At 45.2% G+C, this 17,551-nt stretch overlaps 1 protein-coding gene and 1 long non-coding RNA gene across 6 annotated transcripts; both read right to left on the reverse strand.

Annotated features, from left to right (window-relative positions):
• Positions 1-576: 576 nt before the first annotated feature.
• On the reverse strand, positions 577-15,593 carry sec31a (SEC31 homolog A, COPII coat complex component). 5 transcript variants are annotated; one of them, XM_076163610.1, is made up of 28 exons: positions 15,396-15,593; positions 14,180-14,259; positions 13,925-14,048; positions 13,632-13,830; positions 13,429-13,524; positions 13,147-13,287; positions 12,887-13,029; positions 12,677-12,776; positions 12,407-12,568; positions 11,500-11,652; positions 11,169-11,399; positions 11,000-11,074; positions 10,837-10,878; positions 9,142-10,194; positions 8,699-8,819; positions 8,359-8,537; positions 8,120-8,246; positions 7,704-7,849; positions 7,382-7,558; positions 6,840-7,178; positions 6,080-6,184; positions 4,964-5,063; positions 3,974-4,336; positions 3,049-3,104; positions 2,720-2,953; positions 2,491-2,610; positions 2,324-2,395; positions 577-2,239 (listed from the first exon to the last, which is right to left on the reverse strand). In XM_076163610.1, the coding sequence occupies exons 2-28, from the start codon at positions 14,256-14,258 to the stop codon at positions 2,060-2,062; spliced, it is 4,917 nt and encodes a 1,638-aa protein (XP_076019725.1). In that variant the 5' UTR covers position 14,259; positions 15,396-15,593; the 3' UTR covers positions 577-2,059. The 5 variants fall into 5 exon arrangements, with proteins under 5 accessions (XP_076019725.1, XP_076019724.1, XP_076019726.1 ...); XM_076163609.1 differs by having other exon boundaries at positions 2,720-2,956; XM_076163611.1 differs by lacking the exon at positions 6,080-6,184 and having other exon boundaries at positions 2,720-2,956.
• Positions 15,594-16,217: 624 nt separating this feature from the next.
• On the reverse strand, positions 16,218-17,116 carry LOC143011266 (uncharacterized). The gene is made up of 3 exons (XR_012964901.1): positions 16,860-17,116; positions 16,610-16,659; positions 16,218-16,347 (listed from the first exon to the last, which is right to left on the reverse strand). It is a non-coding gene; the product is annotated as an uncharacterized LOC143011266 (long non-coding RNA).
• Positions 17,117-17,551: the final 435 nt, after the last annotated feature.

Raw genomic sequence — 17,551 nt, forward strand, 5'->3', positions numbered from 1 at the left:
GTTTACCTTGGATCATAGTTTAACTCAATCACAACCGCATTTGGTAATGAAAGGATAGAGGAATGTTCCAGACTCGAGGCAAAGTAAACAGTAAGTAAGTAACAGTAAGTAGTGCTGTGTGTGCTGTGCATTTAGATTCACTGAAACATAAACAGAGACTATTCACTGCCAGCACGTCAATTCTGGATTCTGAAAAGCAGAATAAAAATGTTCATAACAAATTGGGAAAGCATGAATTTGTTCAGTTAGTGAGCTACCAGCACTGGGGCTGCATGCAGGACGCCCACTGATGTTTCTTTGCCGAGTGCCTCCCTGGTTTGTTATTGAGCACACGGGTTTCCATTCCTGACCCTTTCTATCATCTACCAAATGCAAATCTCAAACTATTACAATGTCTGTCAAAAGTAAAATGCATTTGAATGAAGAAACACAAAGTCTCTAGAACTCAAGTCACAAACCTGTGGAGCTCCTTGGTGCTGCTTGACATACAGTATATGGATGAAGCCTTGTAGTCTTGAGTAGTCCTGACAAGCAACTAAACCTAAATGACTATAATCAAAACGATCCAACGGCACATTTTAAATAAATACTATTTATTGAAAATATTGCATGTAGTCAGTCAAAAACAAAGACTTGCTTTCTTTTATCAACAACAGGAGGGATGGTTGGAGCACAGACTGCAGCCCTCATTAAAGGTGAAAATCATACAGACATCGCCTTCCATTAACTGGTAATTACTTCACTGCCATAATGTCTGTTATTAGCATGCATATTGTAAAATTCCATAAAAGCACAGTCTCTGTAAAAGGGAAAAGGTCCATTGCAGTCTGCTATCATGATTACACTGAATTAAAAAAAGAAGAAGTCAGAACTAAAACAACATTAAACAACAAATGGGATTGCATTGCTTTGCATTGACAAATCCCACACTGGCAACAGCTTGGTCCAATGTGTTGGAGATATTTCTGCAGTGACACCAGTGGTGAAAATAATAGGTTAGTCTGGACTTATTAAGGTCAAACAAACGGGGATGAAGGACGAATAAAACTTCATTTGGTGCCTTCACAAATCCATGACTTCCAAGCGTTTCCTTGTGAGATTATTGGGTCTAACTGCCGATTTGAAACATTGTCCATGTAAATACTGCCACACTGTGCTTACGTGTAGTCAGAGAAAGCACACACACCTGTTCATTCATTCAGTCTCAAATAATTCAGAGAGAATTCAGTTTGTATTTATGTATTATGAATGTGAATAATGCTAGAGTGAAGAAAACATAAAGACATTGATATAAAACACATGATAGTTTGCATATTCATGCATTGATGAGACAGAAGCTGCTGTATCAGTGATATATTATTGGTTGAATGCGTTAACATTATTCTTTAGCTGAAAATTGACAACGATGATTTCATTACAACTAAAAAGCAGCATCATTCCTGCTTGGATTAATTACACCTCCTTTCCTACTTCCTGTTTTCCTCATAATATGTAGATTTTGCATTGTTTCCCTCAACACAAGGCCTCCGAGTGGCATTCATTCATACATTTAGCTTGGTTTAGATCACATTGGTCTCATTACGAGTTAAAGGTTTCCATTTTGACTTTGCTTCATTCAGATTGTTATTATGATAATGATATTATGTGATTTATTCATACGACAACACAGACTAGATTAAAGATGAACAGTTAATGTAAACTATTAACCGGCTAGATGAGGGTGGTGCCTCTACATAATCTGTAGCCCTTTATGTCATTGGGTGCACGTGTTTGTGCGTGCAGGGTGGAGCGGTGGGAGATACGGAATTTACTTTCACCACTGGGTGCGACTGACAGCATGGCTTATGTTAGGAACCAGAATGGCACGGAGAAGAACTTAACAGACATTTCATACATCTCAGAATCTCTCAGACGTACGTTTGCTTTGCAGGTCAGACGGAGCTTCCTGCCAAACAAGTCAAATTTTAACGTTCCAATAATGTTCGGCACAACCCCCTCCCCGCGACAACTCACTCCACCCACAGGCGGAGACTCTGGAGCGGCTGGGAGTTTCTGCCTCTCAGACCCCGAGTTTGTTGGCTTGCGTCAGCACTACCTTAAGTACGGGCATGAAAGCTGACGTCTCGCTGAAGTTGCTGCTACTGACTATGTGGGTGTGGATGTTGAGGCCTTCGGTGTAGGATCGGGACTCGATACTCCTTGCCATGTTATGCAGCCCGGCCACAATGGCTGGAGAGAGCTGAGGGGGGGAAGAGAACAAAGTCAGGGTGAAGAGTGAAGTAAAAGAAACCGCAACGGCTATATATAATGTTGGAATACTCACCGTCTGCTCTCTTAGTTTGTCATAGAGAGCTTCCAGACGCTTGTTGGCGTCATCGAGCTTCCTCTTGGTTTGCTTTGAAAAAGAACAAAGCAGAATTTGAAACCCAATCCTTCATTTCGTTGTCAGAAAGAGATGCATTCAACTGTTAAACCATCAAATAGACTCACAGGGTCAGTAGCTACAGCCAAGCACTTATGGATGAGTCCCTCAAAAGTGGTCTTCAGGACCATGTGCTCCTCAGGGATGGGCTTCTTCATGATCTTCTCAGCAGGGATGGACTGCATGGACTGGAAGGGATAGATAGAGTTTGAATGTTTTGATCCGCGTCGAATAAAACAGCAGCGGTATGAAAAGTCTCAGCGGGCTTCACACGTCTACATTGAAATCCTTCTGTACCTGTATCACATCCCCGGTGGGCGCTCCCGGTGCTCCCTCCATACTGGTCTTGGGCATTGCAGGGTTCATGGCCTGCGGGGGGAACTGCTGCTGGTGCATGCCTGAGTAAGGGGCCTGTACACCTGGTTGAGCCGGAATCATGGGCTGGGGGGCTCCAGAGGGCGCCGGCTGGGCCTGAGGATCACCGCCCAGTGGTGCCATGATGGGGGCAGGGGGAGTGTAGTTTACCAGAACCTGCTGAATAATGATGCACATCGTTTTATTTAAACACGTGCACAAGTTAGATCTTACCGTTTCTGTGGAATGGAACTAACATTACGCACACTTACCTTTTTCTTTGGTGCTCTGCTCAGGGCCGGAGGGTCGTTCCAGCCATTCTGAGGTCCTACAAAGAAACACCTCAGTCATTCATTCAGTCTCCACTCTCTACTTTCACGTGTTTATGAATTAGAAATAAATGGAGCTTTGGCGGAACGTGGGTGACGCCTCAAACCTACAAAACTGCATTGATTGTTTTGTAAATCAGCCTAATAGAACGCCTGGGAGTTCTCAGGTGTCATTTGTACGCATGTAAAGCTCAGACGAATCGTCAGTGCATCTTCAAGGCAAAACTCACAAGAAAAGCATAAATGTGATTGATGTATCCAGCCAATGAGTTCATGCACGGTGCCAAATCAAAACGAGTGCTGAAATTTTGATAACTGAAAGGGCTGATATTTTTAGATTAGGTTTAACGAAGCATGACAGCATGATGATAGGAGGTAGGCTTGGCTACAATTATGTTTTAAGTCCACAAAAACACTACAGCAACTGACCCAAATATTTGATTTGTGATCATTGATAGTTCTATTTGTAAACACAGCTATCTTGTGAATTTGTTGGATGTCACAATACGCAAGACGGGTATGTTACAATCTTAGTTGTAATGTTGCCGCATGTCAGATTGTGACTGCCGGCTGATTTGTAGCTGTATGGCAAAGAGAGGACGAGGTAGAAATGTGTCATCAACTTGTCGTCATCTCCACTGGTTTACAGACTTCCCTGACGTTTAGCTTTTGTCACAGGCCGTCTGTTTAGATTGCGTGAGATTGAAATGTTTCAGATAATGGATTACTAAGGATCTGTAGTAACACAGTGGTTTCCACATGCAGACAGAGTGAGTCTTGAGTAGAGGACAGGCAGACAGAGAGGTGATTAGAGCCATGCCTGTTTTCTGAGAGGCGGTGATCTGCTCAGGGTCAGCAGGCTGTGTACCTGAGAGTCCGGTTGGTGGAGGAAGTGGCATGTAGGATACTGGAGATCCTGGGCCGCCATGTTGGTAGGAGGCGCCAGAGGACGGACAAGCAGAGAAGGAAGAGGATGCGTTCGGAAAGAAAGGAGGGCGAGAAGGAGGAGAGGAGGACAGACACTGGCTGACAGGTGGTGGTCCGGGATAGACGGGGGGGAATGGCTGTGAGGGGACAGGCTGCACATACTGAGAGAGAAAGCCCGGGGGCTGCGGAGGGGAGGAAGACATGGCGGGAAGTGGAGGAGGATGAGCAGCAGAGGAATATTGAAGAGGCTGATAGAGAGGTACCCCCCCAGCTCCAGGCGGGTACTGGTTGACCTGAGGGTAGGCTGGGATTCACACAGGATAGAGATGCAGTTAGTGTCAAACTACGACAGTGACAGGAAACAGTAACTGTATCATGCAATAGGATAGAATGTCTAGATTTACAGTCAAGCGTCCCATATCTGATGTTTGTGAACACGTCAACGGTGAAAAGAAAACACAAAAGAATCGGATATCCTCAGATCTGTAATATGCAGGCAGATCAGATATGGGCCACTTAAAGAAGAGTGTGTAAAGAGTCAAAACAAAATTGGATAAGAACAAATTTGGGAATCACACTAGAAAGTACAAGACAAATTAAATGTTCACGAGCAAAGAAATGAATGTACTGAAACATATTTATCCATGCCTGACATACTCTTCTTGTGTTAGTAACGAATGTTTCATGGTTACAATAAAACATTCGACCCCATTGAACAAACATCGGCCAAAAGGAAACGTTTGCCAATGTTTCAGAGAAAAGAAGTGAAACGATTCCTTTCCTGGTGGATTTTTATCGCATTATATCAACGTTATGTAACCTGAGAGTTACATGTGCTGTGTTGTTCAGGTGCCGCCTCTTGATGGCGGCAACAGTGCTTTTCCATCTACTCTCCAGGCTCGCAAACCTAAGAAGTTTGTAGAACACTTACGCTGGTACTGATGGGAGATGTAAGCGGGGTTGGAAGAGGGCGGTGGGCCTGCAGCTGTGCCAGAGGGTGGCGTTCCATACATGGGCATTGGAGGCTCCAGCTGCCAAAACAAAAAGGAGACATTGAGACCACTTCTTAAAACCAAGATGAAAGCTTTTGTCCATTCCAGAGGTTTCCCCTGTGTTTACGCGCCAAACAACAAATGAAGACGTCTGTTGCAGCAAGACAAAGGACTAAAAAGAATAACCTGGGTCTTTTGCTCTCCTGTGGGAGGGAAAATACACTACTAGTAATTGAGATGCAAGTTCTGGTGTGTAATGTAATAGCAAGAAATCCATTCAAGAGACACGTGCTATGTTTGGACCAGCACACAGCAAAGGAAAGCATTTCAGAGAGTGCGAGGATTGACGGCGGGGTGCAGAAGAATCAAATGGGGGGGGGGATTAGAGAGTACATGCATCACAGTGCGAGGGATGGAGGTGGCAGTCAGCATATCATTGGTGGGGCAGTGGCAGGGGGGGGGGGGGGCTGTGGGGGAAGGGCAGGTGCTGAGGCTGTAAAGAGAGGAGCTTTGAGAGCTACACCACAGTAGCAAAGGAGAAGCTTGGGAATAATAAAAGCACAAGTTTGTGATGTGCATCCTATTCAGTTAGTCTGTATGCAGCCAGGACATTAAGGAAATGAAACTACAAAGAAATATTACATTCATTAAAGAGTAATAAATGATCAGTCTATATTTATACTCAAACCAGACATTTCTGAAGAAATTCTACTGTAATTTGAAAAGAGGAAAGTAAAGAGGTGCAGGGATCATTTGGGAGGGAGTGGCTCAGTGGGTAGAGCTTCCGCTTGGGAACCGGAGGGTTGCGGGTTCGAGGCCCTGCCGAGGCGCCCCTGAGTAAGGCACCGAACCCTCAATTGCTCCCCCCTCTGCGAAGGGTGGTAATGTAATGTAAGTCGCTTTGATAAAAGCGTCTGCCAAATGATCATAATGTAATGTAATGTAATGTAATGTTTGCTGCAGTGGCACAAAGGCTTTAAGTGTGTATGTGCTGTACTACTGTAGGTGGGACTCGTCTTGCAAAGGTGTGGGGATTGGGTGGGTGGGGAGTATACCTGCGGGTCTGAGACGCTGCCTCCTTGAAGAGGAGGAGGAGGGACATTGGGGAGGGCTGTGGGAGTTTGGTTACTCCAGGAGGTGACAGTGGAGGCAGCCCTCACCTGAAGCACACAAAGAAACAGGGCACACACCAATGATGGCTGCACCGAGGGGGGGAAATACCACACACCACCAGCACAATGCCTAAGCATTGGATCAGTGGACACAAGAGAAGGCAACAATAGCTGGAGTTCAGATTACAGGGAAAGTGGCACTCCCATATGAAGTTAGTCCATAATGAATGAGCATGTGACTCTCACACTACACATTAGTGACTTACAGTACCTGTAATAAGCACATGTACCATTAATATTTCAGGAGTACATTCTGGAATCAGGAAGTGATTCTAAAGCCTGGTAGGGACAAAAACAACACACCCAGTCCAATGAAATGTTTACAACACATTTAAGTGCAATGAGTGATACACAAGGTGGTTAGTTAGTACACAAATGGTAGTGCAGGTTATCTTTTAACCATATACAAACAAGAGAAGACGAAAGACACCAGTCTCCCCATGAATACAAACCTGTGTGGATCTGCTACTGCCCGGTCTTTTGTACCTGGTCATCACCAAGCCAATGGAGGCTTTTAACATAACATATCTGGTCTCACACAGCTTTGGTTTCAGTAACACTTTAAGAATAGTACCGTCACAAAGTGATGACATATGTGGGTCTGGCCTTTTAGGAGCTGCTGTGTTATGTGAATGGAACATACCGGCTGGTAGTACCGAGGCTGTGCAGGTGCAGGCACAGGAGCTGCAGTGGGCTGAGGCACCATGGCACGCGGGCCCGGCATGTACGGGTGCCTGGGCAGGGCTGTAGTGTGCTGGGCCTGAGGGATAGGATGCTGGGCCTGAGGGATAGGATGCTGGGCCTGAGGGATAGGATGCTGGGCCTGAGGGATCGGCTGCTGGGCCTGATGAATAGGCTGCTGGGCCTGAGGGACAGGCTGGTGAGACTGAGCTCTCTGGGTTTGGGCCGGTGTTGCAGGAGCCACTGCTTGCTGGTGTCCCAGAGCCCGACTAAGACGATCACGAAGCTGCTGTATGGCAACCTGGAAAAGGAGACACGAGTAAGGAAATTTCAAGAACTGTCAATGAGAGTCAGAGCATGTGAGTGGAAACAAGCAGGAATGAGCTAGGAGCAGAACAGGAGGGAAGCATGACATCCCATAATTATACAATTACAATATATACATCCATGATTCTTCAGGTTACTCAGGGAAGCCAGTATAAATTACATAGTAGTGCCACATACTTGGTTGGTGTTGTCTGGCAAATAGGAGATGGCAGTGGTCAGGCTGCCCTGTGAAGCCAGCAAGTTGGCATAGTGGCTCATCTTCTCTGCCAAGAGGATGCCAATAGCACCAGAGGGACCAGAGCGCTGGGTCTGCTCTACCGCACGACGCAGCACCACCACCTTCTCCACCAGGTCCTGAATGATGGAAACATAGCACACATAGCCTGACAAAGTACACCAAGTACACCAGTCAAATGCATGGACAAACAAAGTGCAGATCAATAAAGCTGGAGTCGACTAGACTGAGAAACACAGAGTGAACTCTTCCCTATAAGCACACCTGGAGAGAGAGGGGACAGTGACCATCCTGTGCTCTGGTCCAGCAGGACACTAGTTTCTCCACGTTACCAGCGCAGATGTAACAGAGGCAAGCCTGTGCTTGCAGCTGGACATCCAATGCAGCCTCCAGTCTGTCACCAAGGAGATCTAACAAACACAAAACGTCACAGTCAGTCAGTCAGACAAAAATGAGGAACTGTATTATGATATTACAATGAGACACCAACAAAACCTTGCAGTCTTTATGCAAGGTGGAACATTGAGATGTGGGACATGGCCTCATCATGTGAGAGATTAGTGAGTGAGTGTGTGTGTGTGTGTGTGTGTGTGTGTGTGTGTGTGTGTGTGTGTGTGTGTGTGTGTGTGTGTGTGTGTGTGTGTGTGTGTGTGTGTGTGTGTGTGTGTGTGTCTCTTTACCACAGAGGGAGGAGAACTCATCAGGCCGGGCGTAGGTCATGACAGCAGCCAGAGCCTCTTTCCAGCTGTGCAGATCACATGTCTTCAGGATGTCCTGCCAGTCCTTTGTCACCACTGCACTGATCAACTGCAGGCCAACATATTACAGTTAATAACTCAATAACGTACTGATACTGTACTAAAAATGTATTGATACTTCCACAATCCTTGGTATCGTGATGACTGCGTCAATGCTTTACCTTGGTGATCTTGCTGTGTGTTTTCGTAAAATACTTCTTCTGGGTTTTCTCCAAGAGTTCTGCCCCTCCGGCGATGGCCAGGATAATGCTGTCTGCCATTCGGTTGTCATGGAGACAGAGCTCCACAGCTCCTTCAAAGTCTCCAGTCAGTAAAGCCTGTGTGATCAGCCCGTCCACATCTTGCCAAAAACAAAGAGGAAGTAGATTTAGCCATTGTTGCTTTCTGTTTTCAACATCCATCCATCCATCCATCTATCTATCCATCTATCCATCTATCTACAGTATCTATCTATCCATAGCAGTCTACATTCACAGCAGCCGTGGCATTAACAGCTGTTACCTTGACCGGTGCTCAGGCTGATGTCTCCTGTGGGAGCTGGAGCAGGGACCTCTGTGGGCTCTTCATCTGGAGCCAAGGTCTCAGCAGGAGTGATTTCCACCTCCAGAGGTTCCGTCATGTCCTGAAATAGCGGGGGGGGGGGAAATTGCGTCAGATCACGATGTCTTCAAGTAGCGCAGTTTTACTCTCCCAATTCTATATTTATAGCTTATATATATATTATTTATGTATTGCTTTATAGTAAGTATTAAGGATCATGACGAAGTAGAAGTAGAAAAACTAACAATGAGACAATTTTGGTTATTTTGCTTTTCAGTGCAAACTTTGATGGACTCTCATTAGGTTCAAAGTGATCAAAGATGTAAGGGTTAACAGGCTGAATCTAGAGGAGCCAGTATGTAAATCTACTCTGGGAGTGGGGTAGGCAGAGGATGTGGGTATACCTCTTCCAAGGGAATGTCTTCAATCTCCTCCTCTACTTTCTCCTCCTCTGTAAGAACCTGGTCCACATTTGGTTCTGGTTCGCCATTCAGAGGGTGCCCTGTGGTGTTGTCATCAACATCTGGATCCACTGTTGCTGGCTCTTCGGTCTCTGGATCAGGGATGGACTCAAGGTCCAGTGTGGCCACTGGCTGGAGATTTGCTGCGGCGATTGTATCAAACACTGCTTCAGGAAGGTCAGTGGCCAATGGCTGGAGGTTCACTGCGGCGATCGCGTCAAACACTGCCTCAGGAGGGTCAGCCGACGCCGTCTGCAGGCTGATCATATCAAACAGTGCCTCAGGAGGGTCAGTGGCTGCTGGCTGAAGGTTCACTGCAGCGATCGTGTCAAACACTGCTTCAGGAGGGTCAGTGGACGCTGACTGCAGGCCTATCATGTCAAACAGTGCCTCAGGAGTGTCAGTGGCCACTGGCTGGAGGTTTACTGCGGCGACTGTGTCGAATGATGCCTCGAGAAGGTCAGTGGATGCTGGCTGGAGGTTTGCAGCGGCGATCATGTCAAATGCTGCCTCAGGAGGGTCAGTCGATGCTGTCTGCAGGCCGATCATGTCAAACAGTGCCTCAGGAGGGTCAGTGGCAAATGGCTGCAGGTTTACTGCAGCGATTGTGTGCAACGCTACCTCAGGAGGGTCAGTGGATGCTGGCTGCAGGTTTGCAGTAGCGATCGTGTCAAACACAGCCTCAGGAGGCTCAGTGGCCACTGGCTGGAGGTTTACTGTGGCGATCGTGTCAAACGCAGCCTCAGGGGGGTGAGTGGCTTCTGGTTGCAGGGTTTCAGCAGCTATCATCTCAAACGCTGCCTTAGGAGGGCCGGTGGCTTCTGGCTGGAGGTTTGCTGCTGCGATCATATCAAATGCTGCCTCGGGGGTGTCAGTGGCTGCAGGCTGCAGGTTTGCTGCAGCGATCATATCAAAAGCTGCCTCAGGAGTGTCAGCAGGTGGTACATCGCTGGGGTCTGCTATGGGCTGCAGGCTTGCTGGAGCAGGTGAGTCCGACTAAATATTCAGTAAAGGACAGAAAATCAGTCAAAAGCAGGAAACGGAACAAAGGGTTCATTGTAACTTTAAGAAAAGGAGGAGGTTTTACATCAGCTTGGATGGAGCTGAAAATGACACATGGCTGATACGGCAAAATTCACAGGGATCAGCAGGCAGACTGAGGTCAGATACAGGATGAGGTTAGATGCAACTACAAGGCTTTAGGTAGGTGAGAGGTCATTGGCTTTTTTTAGCAGGCACAGCAACAGGCCAATTTAAAACTGGGGTAAGAATTCTGGAAGTGGAGAGCAAAGTATTTTGAGGGTTTCAAAGATGTAACGCAATATAAGCGTCTCTCGCAAATCACGCCCCAGCTTCCTGTGATCAATGTGAAAAGAAGAAGTGGCAATACCAGCACAGCGACTGAGCTGAATCTTTGTGAATACTTTCATTACTTCCTTTTTGCAAAAACTAAACAAAACAGGGGCAAGAGGATTACAACATTTAGCCAAGAATTGTAGCGTTGTCAAGTTACAAGTTTCACTCATTTACAGAATTCCAGCAAAATCCATCTTTGCTGACAAAAAAAAACTATAGAGGAAATAACATAGGCTACAAAAGTGACAGATTTAAAGGCAGTCAGGCGGAAAACAAACTCACCATGGGAGGGTCGACAGGTTTTTCCTCTAGCGCTGCCGAGATCTGCAAACACAAAAACACACATTTGGCATAAGCTGCATAGAATGACACCTGCAAAAAATAGGAATATAATGTATGTTGATCACTAAATGAGACATGGAGTAACCTAGAAAATAGACATCACCTTTAATGCCAGCTCCTCCTTGTTGTAGCCCAGAAGTTCCAGGTATTTGCTACGGACATCACTATCAAAGTTTGCCTGCAAGTACGAAATAGTGACGTTACTTCTTTTAATACAATATAATTCAAGCTGGTTCCCTAAATTCTTATTTGATTTACAATGAATTTCATACCTTAAGGAAAGACCAAACTGTTTTCTCAAACTGGCTTTCAGCTGCCTCGATTTTGGCCTGGCAGAAATCCACGAAGCTGCCTGCACCCAGTGTAGCCTGCAGCTGATCCGAGCGCTTCAGCAAGGCCGTTTCTGTCACTACCTGGCTGACGTGTACGACACGCGCGACAGGTGCGGAGGGCTGCTGAGGGTTTGGCTTTGCGTTCTCCAGAGACACCAGCTTCCCACCAAACTAGGAGTGGAGGAGCAAAGCCCAAACAGTCCTTTAATCTTCCAATAACCAAAAAAAAATACTCATCAAACGCATAAAGGAGTAAGATAAAAGGACTCACAGCAAACGATGCCCCTACAGGTCTGCGGATCCACTTGGGGGGCTTCTTCAAAGGGTTGACAGTAGTGGGAGGGGCGGGAGTCTGAGGCAGCTGCAGAGGAGGCATTGTTTGTCCTGTCCCAAACGGGTCCATGTTCCCGAATGAGGTGCTGATCTGCAAAGGACACCCCACACACGTTACAAATTTGTCATTTAAGCAGGATTCAGTAACAACAGAATAAAACAATGCATGAACAATTTGACTGATTTATCTAAAACTCCACTTGGGCCATTTTTGGATCAGGGGAGAGGAGGTGACATTTTTTCTGGCAGGCTGAAAGATTCAATGTCCCACACACAGATGGTGTGAGGGGAGCTTTTAGCACACTCTGATAGAGTGTATATAATTAGTGTTATTGTATTTAATCCATGTTGTTTTCTTGTATTGACACCATAAACAGCAGTCCTAGTTTGGTCTGTAAATGATGGCATTGTCAAAGTCAAATAATGACACATTATATTTGCAGTAACCCAATTGGAAACCAGTACCAGTGGACTGTATTCCACTGACCTGGGGTTACACAATTACAGGCTAAAATCCATCATAATCATAATTTTAGGCTGGGTGCAGACTGACTGCCAGTATTATTACATTACAAGTAGTATGATTGACGCCAGAATCCACAGCCTGCAACCTTCAAATACAGCAGATTAACATTTTCACACAAGCACCTACAGGCGTGCTGAACCTAGAAACTGCACCCATTCATCCAAATATTTATCCTTGGAGTAGTTAATGGTTACAAAGAACAGCACAAAGACCATAGAGAGAATGAATCACAGAGTCTAGAGTAAAGTATAACAAGACTTTTATGTGAGACAGACATGATCTTTTCTTTGGACATTTTATAGACTTTCACAAGCCTAACCTGGTCGGCGTGTCTCTGGGTTTGAGCCTGGTTATTGCCCCCCATGATGGAGTAGATGTCAATGTGTCCGTCAAAGCTAGCAGCCGACAGTACAGCGGGGTTCCTCGGGCACCACTGGATATCAAAGCACCACTGACTGCTGGTGGGTAACTCGTAAAGAACCTGCAGATGTAGGCAGAGCATTTAAGACGTTAAAACAGTTTTTTTTCTCTCGCTTCTTATTTTGGTTATGTCAATAACATGTATGTAAATGGAGCGTCAGCACTTTACCTCGGCTGTGTTTGGATTCCAGCACAGGATCCTGTTGTCCTTCCCACAGCTCAGCAGCAGTTCGGGGTCAGCCAAGCTCCAGGCAATGGACAGGACACCCCTGCATATGAGGCACAACAGCAACATGTTGGCTGCTCCGCTGATTCTTAAAACCACATTGAATAACTAACCTTACGGTCCTCGAGTGCAAAATTTAACATTAATGATTACCGTGTGTGATTCTCTAATATCTTGAGAGGAGAGGTAGCAAAACGCAAGTCCCACATCTGGATGACGGGCAGTCGGTCGTCCTCTGAGGACACCACCAACTGAGTGGCTACTTCTGGGTTCCAAGCCAGCCCAGAACAATGCATCTAAATCCAAAGACAGAAACACTTTAGTCTTCAACTACACATGAATGAAACTCAATAAATGATTACCATGCGATGATCCCAACTGTGTTTTGAGAAAAGTAAAAACCAAGGACATACTCTGTTGCTGTGGTCGCTAACTTTGATGATGAGGTCATTCTTGCGGAGATCCCAGACGGAGGCTCGGCCACTCGGGCTGGCGGAGGCCAGGATGTGCTGGACCTGTCTGTTCCACGCCACGCAGCTGATGTCCTCCAAAGGCTGTGTGGGGGTGAACAAAAACAATGTGAACCAAAAACTGGATGCAGTTTTCTTTAGCGGGACATAAAATGCCCGGATTAAGAACTCCTCTTTGTTCCTAGATCGTTCAACAAATATAGTTGATGGGTTTTGAATTCATACCTGAGTTTTAGGTCCTGGTGTCATTGGTGATCCAAAGTTATTCATATCCCATATATAGATTTCCGACTCATTCCCACCTGATGCAACAAGGTTTGTCTGCAGCAAAGAGAGCACAAATGCAAAATGGGTCAGTATGGTTTAAGAGTAAAACATAAAGCGCACCTAAACATTTCATGCCAACACTGGACAGAAACAGATCTTACTTGGAACGGGTTTACGTCGAGAGCTCTCACTGGCCCTGTGTGCTTGTCACTCTGAGCAATGATAACATCACTCTCGCCAGCTATGATCTTGGCGGGGTCGTACAGGATGACGTCACCATTCTCCCCTCCAGCAACGAGGACCCCAGATGGGAGACCTTCAGCATCCATTCCATGGGGACCCCATACCAGTTTGTGGTATCTGTGTGGATATAAGGAGGGAAAAGTGTGTCCCATGAGCAGCAACATAAAAGCAACAAGGACGACAACTCTGTCTGGTAAGGAGGTCTTCATACCTGTGAGAGGAAGAGAAGGAGCCACATGACTTCATCTCCAATGACGGCTCAGCCAAGTCCAGCTCAAAAAACTCCAGGGAGGCATTGGTGCTGAAGGAGGCATCCAGCTGCTGGGCTGATGTTCCTGCAGAAACACCCACAGTAAGCTTACAACAGGCTGCATGATGTAAATTAACGTCTGAAAGGTTGAAAGGTTATCCCCCAGAATAAGCTGAGCTGAACAGGCCTGTGCTGGTGCAGGGTGCAAGCTCATACCTGTCGCCAGGTAGACCGGGTGGTGCTGTGCAGGACTCCAGCTCTGGATGGCAGTGCGGTTGATTTCTTTAAGTTTCATCCTGGGGAAAAAACACACACAGGCACACACATTAGAAAAAAACTTCCAGTAATTGCTGTTTCTTTACGCAATTGATAACTGCGGAAATTGGCACAGATCTCACAGTGTAGTTTGATATACTACATGACAGCTACTATGAATACACAAGACAGTTTTAGCTGGAACTGCACCACATTAAAACTTAAAACAAGGATCAGATAACTGCTAATTATTAAAGATGATGTTGTTAACTGTATATGACAAGTTTAAAATGCATGCATGCTTTTGAATGCATTTCTCCATGGTGGTTGTCTTCAGAACTCACTACAGAGAAGCGCCTATTTTGACTGATAAACACATAGTTACTGCATTGTATACACTCACAAGTCAAAGTCAATGCATGAAGGCCCCATCATATCTCTACTGCCCACACGTTACAAAACAACAACAACTTGGTAATTATAAAGCACCTGCAGCAAACAAAAATGCCTTATTTTGACCAAATTCTGCATGTAGTTTAGCATTAAAACACTTAATTCACGTCTAGTTAGATTTCTGTGCCAGTGGTGAGCTGGAAGTGATGAACTCATTTCATATGACTGGTCACTCTGCGGTCAATCTGAATGTTGGGCAACTTTGATTGTCTCTTGTAAAGCTCATATTTGAATGAAAACTAACCAACTAGCCAGTTTTAAAAAGTGGCATTCAATTAATATAAGTGTTTGTGATACTTCCTATGACCCTTTGAGCAATGGAGTTTGCTACGCATGCTGTGATACAGAAATGATAATACGAAAATAATTCCTCAATTACAAACGCAGGTTACATAAGCGCGTCGACCGCCGTGTTAAACTTAAGCAAACCTTAAAGGGGACATAACGTACAGTTGGACCTGCTAGCACGAAGCTAACAGCTGATAGCCGAATTAAACGCTTCACTGCAGGTACATAACAAGGAGCTAGTGAGTTCGCTAACGGTACCGGGCTTATTTAACAGCTAAGCAAGCCAAATAGCGACTGAAAACGTATTGTCAACAATTAAAGATACACACTGGAACCTGGTGTAATGTCTTAATGCGAGTGTGTAGCGTGCTAGCTCTGTGCAGAATCACTGTACAACACACAAACACAAGCTTCTGACTTCAAGCGAGCCGCTTACCTTTACGTCTGTGCTCCTCCGTGCATGTGCGCAAACATATAATATCTAACAAACACAGACAACCTCCACCGGAGCGAGTTTCCTCTTTTGCTTTCTTCTTGTGGCGTTAGCTGAGTGGGAGAATAAGAGGAGGCTGCCGGCTGTGAAAGAGGCACTGAGTCTTTCCACGTCTCCATCAACGTGGCACGAAGCAGCAAACTCCGCCTCCCAGAAGGGCAGACTCCGCCCCCCAGAACAACAGCTTCCGGGGGACGGAGACGTCGCCCGCCGCCACACTCAATGTTTTCATATCTTAAAATGATTCCAACATGCACCGTGTTACCATGGTATTCAAGTTGTTTTATTTCTCTACAAGCTGTAATGGTTTCTACGGAAGCTCAGAAGTCCAATACGATACTGACGTGTTAGAGTGGAAAGACTGAACATCTGTCCTCCACATAAGAAGTTTAGGCTATTCGTTTGCGGATTTCACCAAAATTAAAGGTTAAACTAACACAGGGAAAAGTGAAATTGGAGGTTCACAGTAGTAGTTTATTATTGTCCTAAGAGGTGACGTCTTACTAGGCTGGATATTTTTTTAGTTAATTGTACATTGTGGACCAAAGTAAAGACAGCATGCATTGTGTTTATGTAAACAACTTCAATATACCCGTCTTTGGATTTAGATAAAGACAACCCGTGTATGAACATGTGCTTTTAATCTGATGTTTAGGGAGCTGGACTCAGTTGCATGTTGAGACCTAATCGATCCAATACAGCTGCTCAGTGGTGCCTTCAGGGTGCTCAAGAGATATTCCATCAAAAACACAGACACCTTTGTTTCTGAAATTTATTTTAGCATTTATTGTAGCAAATAAGTCAAATCAAGACAGACATCAAAGGACAGCATTAATGTACTTATGGTTGATGTACCTGAGGCTCCCAGGTTCAGCGTTCACTTCAGCAAGATGACCTGAAAGAACAAATACAGACGTCAAGGTAAGATGGAGTTTGCTTCTGTATCTGTCACACACGTTTCAAGTTGGAATAGCAATGACACCCTCATTTAGTAGTTCAGGAGTAATCTTCCCCAAACACATGAATGGGTCAGATGGGTAGTGATTGGTATAATCATTGGGACTGTCATTCACTATAATACACACACCACTTGGATAACATAAATAAAGCAGTGATTAAGAAATAAATGTGGGCAAAATGGCTTCTTCGGGATGTACCTCTGGTGTTGCAGTGCTCCAGCTGTATTGTTCAGGGGCATCACGTGAAGCTGTTGATGGACATAAAACAGCTTTAGACACTCATACTGAATCTGAAGACGTCTCATCAATGGCGACCACGCGGGAACTCCCATTGACCACGTGTACAGGCAGGGCGCAGCCGTACAGCGCGGTGAGTCAGGCCGCTCATACGTCCACACTTTAAAGTAATACAGTACAGTAAAAACAAGTGAAACAACAACATACTCACCAACATTGAATAGAACAAAGAAGCCAAACGCAGAGTTGAGTTGAGCTACCAGGCACCATTAGAGTTTCAGATGTCCAAGCCGACTCAACACCTGTCAAATGTCTACAACGCCTGCGAGTGTCGCATACTTAGACGTAAAAAGTGAACATATAAATAACTTTCACTATCTTTCTTTCATCTTCTGCGGAGGCTGTTATCTGCCGCCAACTTAACTGCATTCGCCGTCGAAGCTCATTCTTCTTCTTATTCGTCTCGTTGTTGGAACCAACGAACTATGTTGAGGTCCGCGCCACCTATTGGTACGGAGGAGACTGCATGCTGCATTCACGTACACGCAAAAAAAACACGGGTTTGCATGATTTTTGGAAATAAATAAACTTAATAAAAAATACTCTTAAACTATATTTATAGCGACAAAGTCAAGTTAGTTTTTTGGGTTGTATTATCCTTTTGTAAATGTACGTGATGAGTTTATAAAAAGAAGAATTGTCAATCAATAGTTTGTCAAAGGGGCAGCTTGACTTGGTTAATTATATTTTTTCAATGATTTCCAGATAGGAAATTTGTTTTTTTGTGATGTCATTTTCTGGGTCTTGACTATTTCTAAAAAAAAAAAAAAAAAAAAGGTATAAGCAAGCCAGCAAACAAAAATGGATTCTGCTACGACTCCAATGACCCTCCCTTGTGACCTT

Source organism: Genypterus blacodes, unplaced genomic scaffold (genome assembly GCF_046128005.1).
Source record: "Genypterus blacodes isolate CSIRO-AG114 ecotype Tasmania unplaced genomic scaffold, CSIRO-AGI_Gbla_v1 ptg000133l_1, whole genome shotgun sequence".
Taxonomy (NCBI): Eukaryota; Metazoa; Chordata; class Actinopteri; order Ophidiiformes; family Ophidiidae; genus Genypterus; species Genypterus blacodes.

What these genes read in the sequence shown, in the direction of transcription:
- sec31a (XM_076163609.1), bottom strand. Translation starts at nt 14,258, where the DNA reads ATGAAACTTAAAGAAATCAACCGCACTGCCATCCAGAGCTGGAGTCCT. An exon ending in TCCTTCTCTTCCTCTCACAG is followed by an intron (nt 13,831 to 13,924) that starts GTATGAAGACCT and finishes ATATCCACACAG; the next exon opens with ATACCACAAACTGGTATGGG. An exon ending in CAGCCTGAGCACCGGTCAAG is followed by an intron (nt 8,538 to 8,698) that starts GTAACAGCTGTT and finishes GTTTTTGGCAAG; the next exon opens with ATGTGGACGGGCTGATCACA.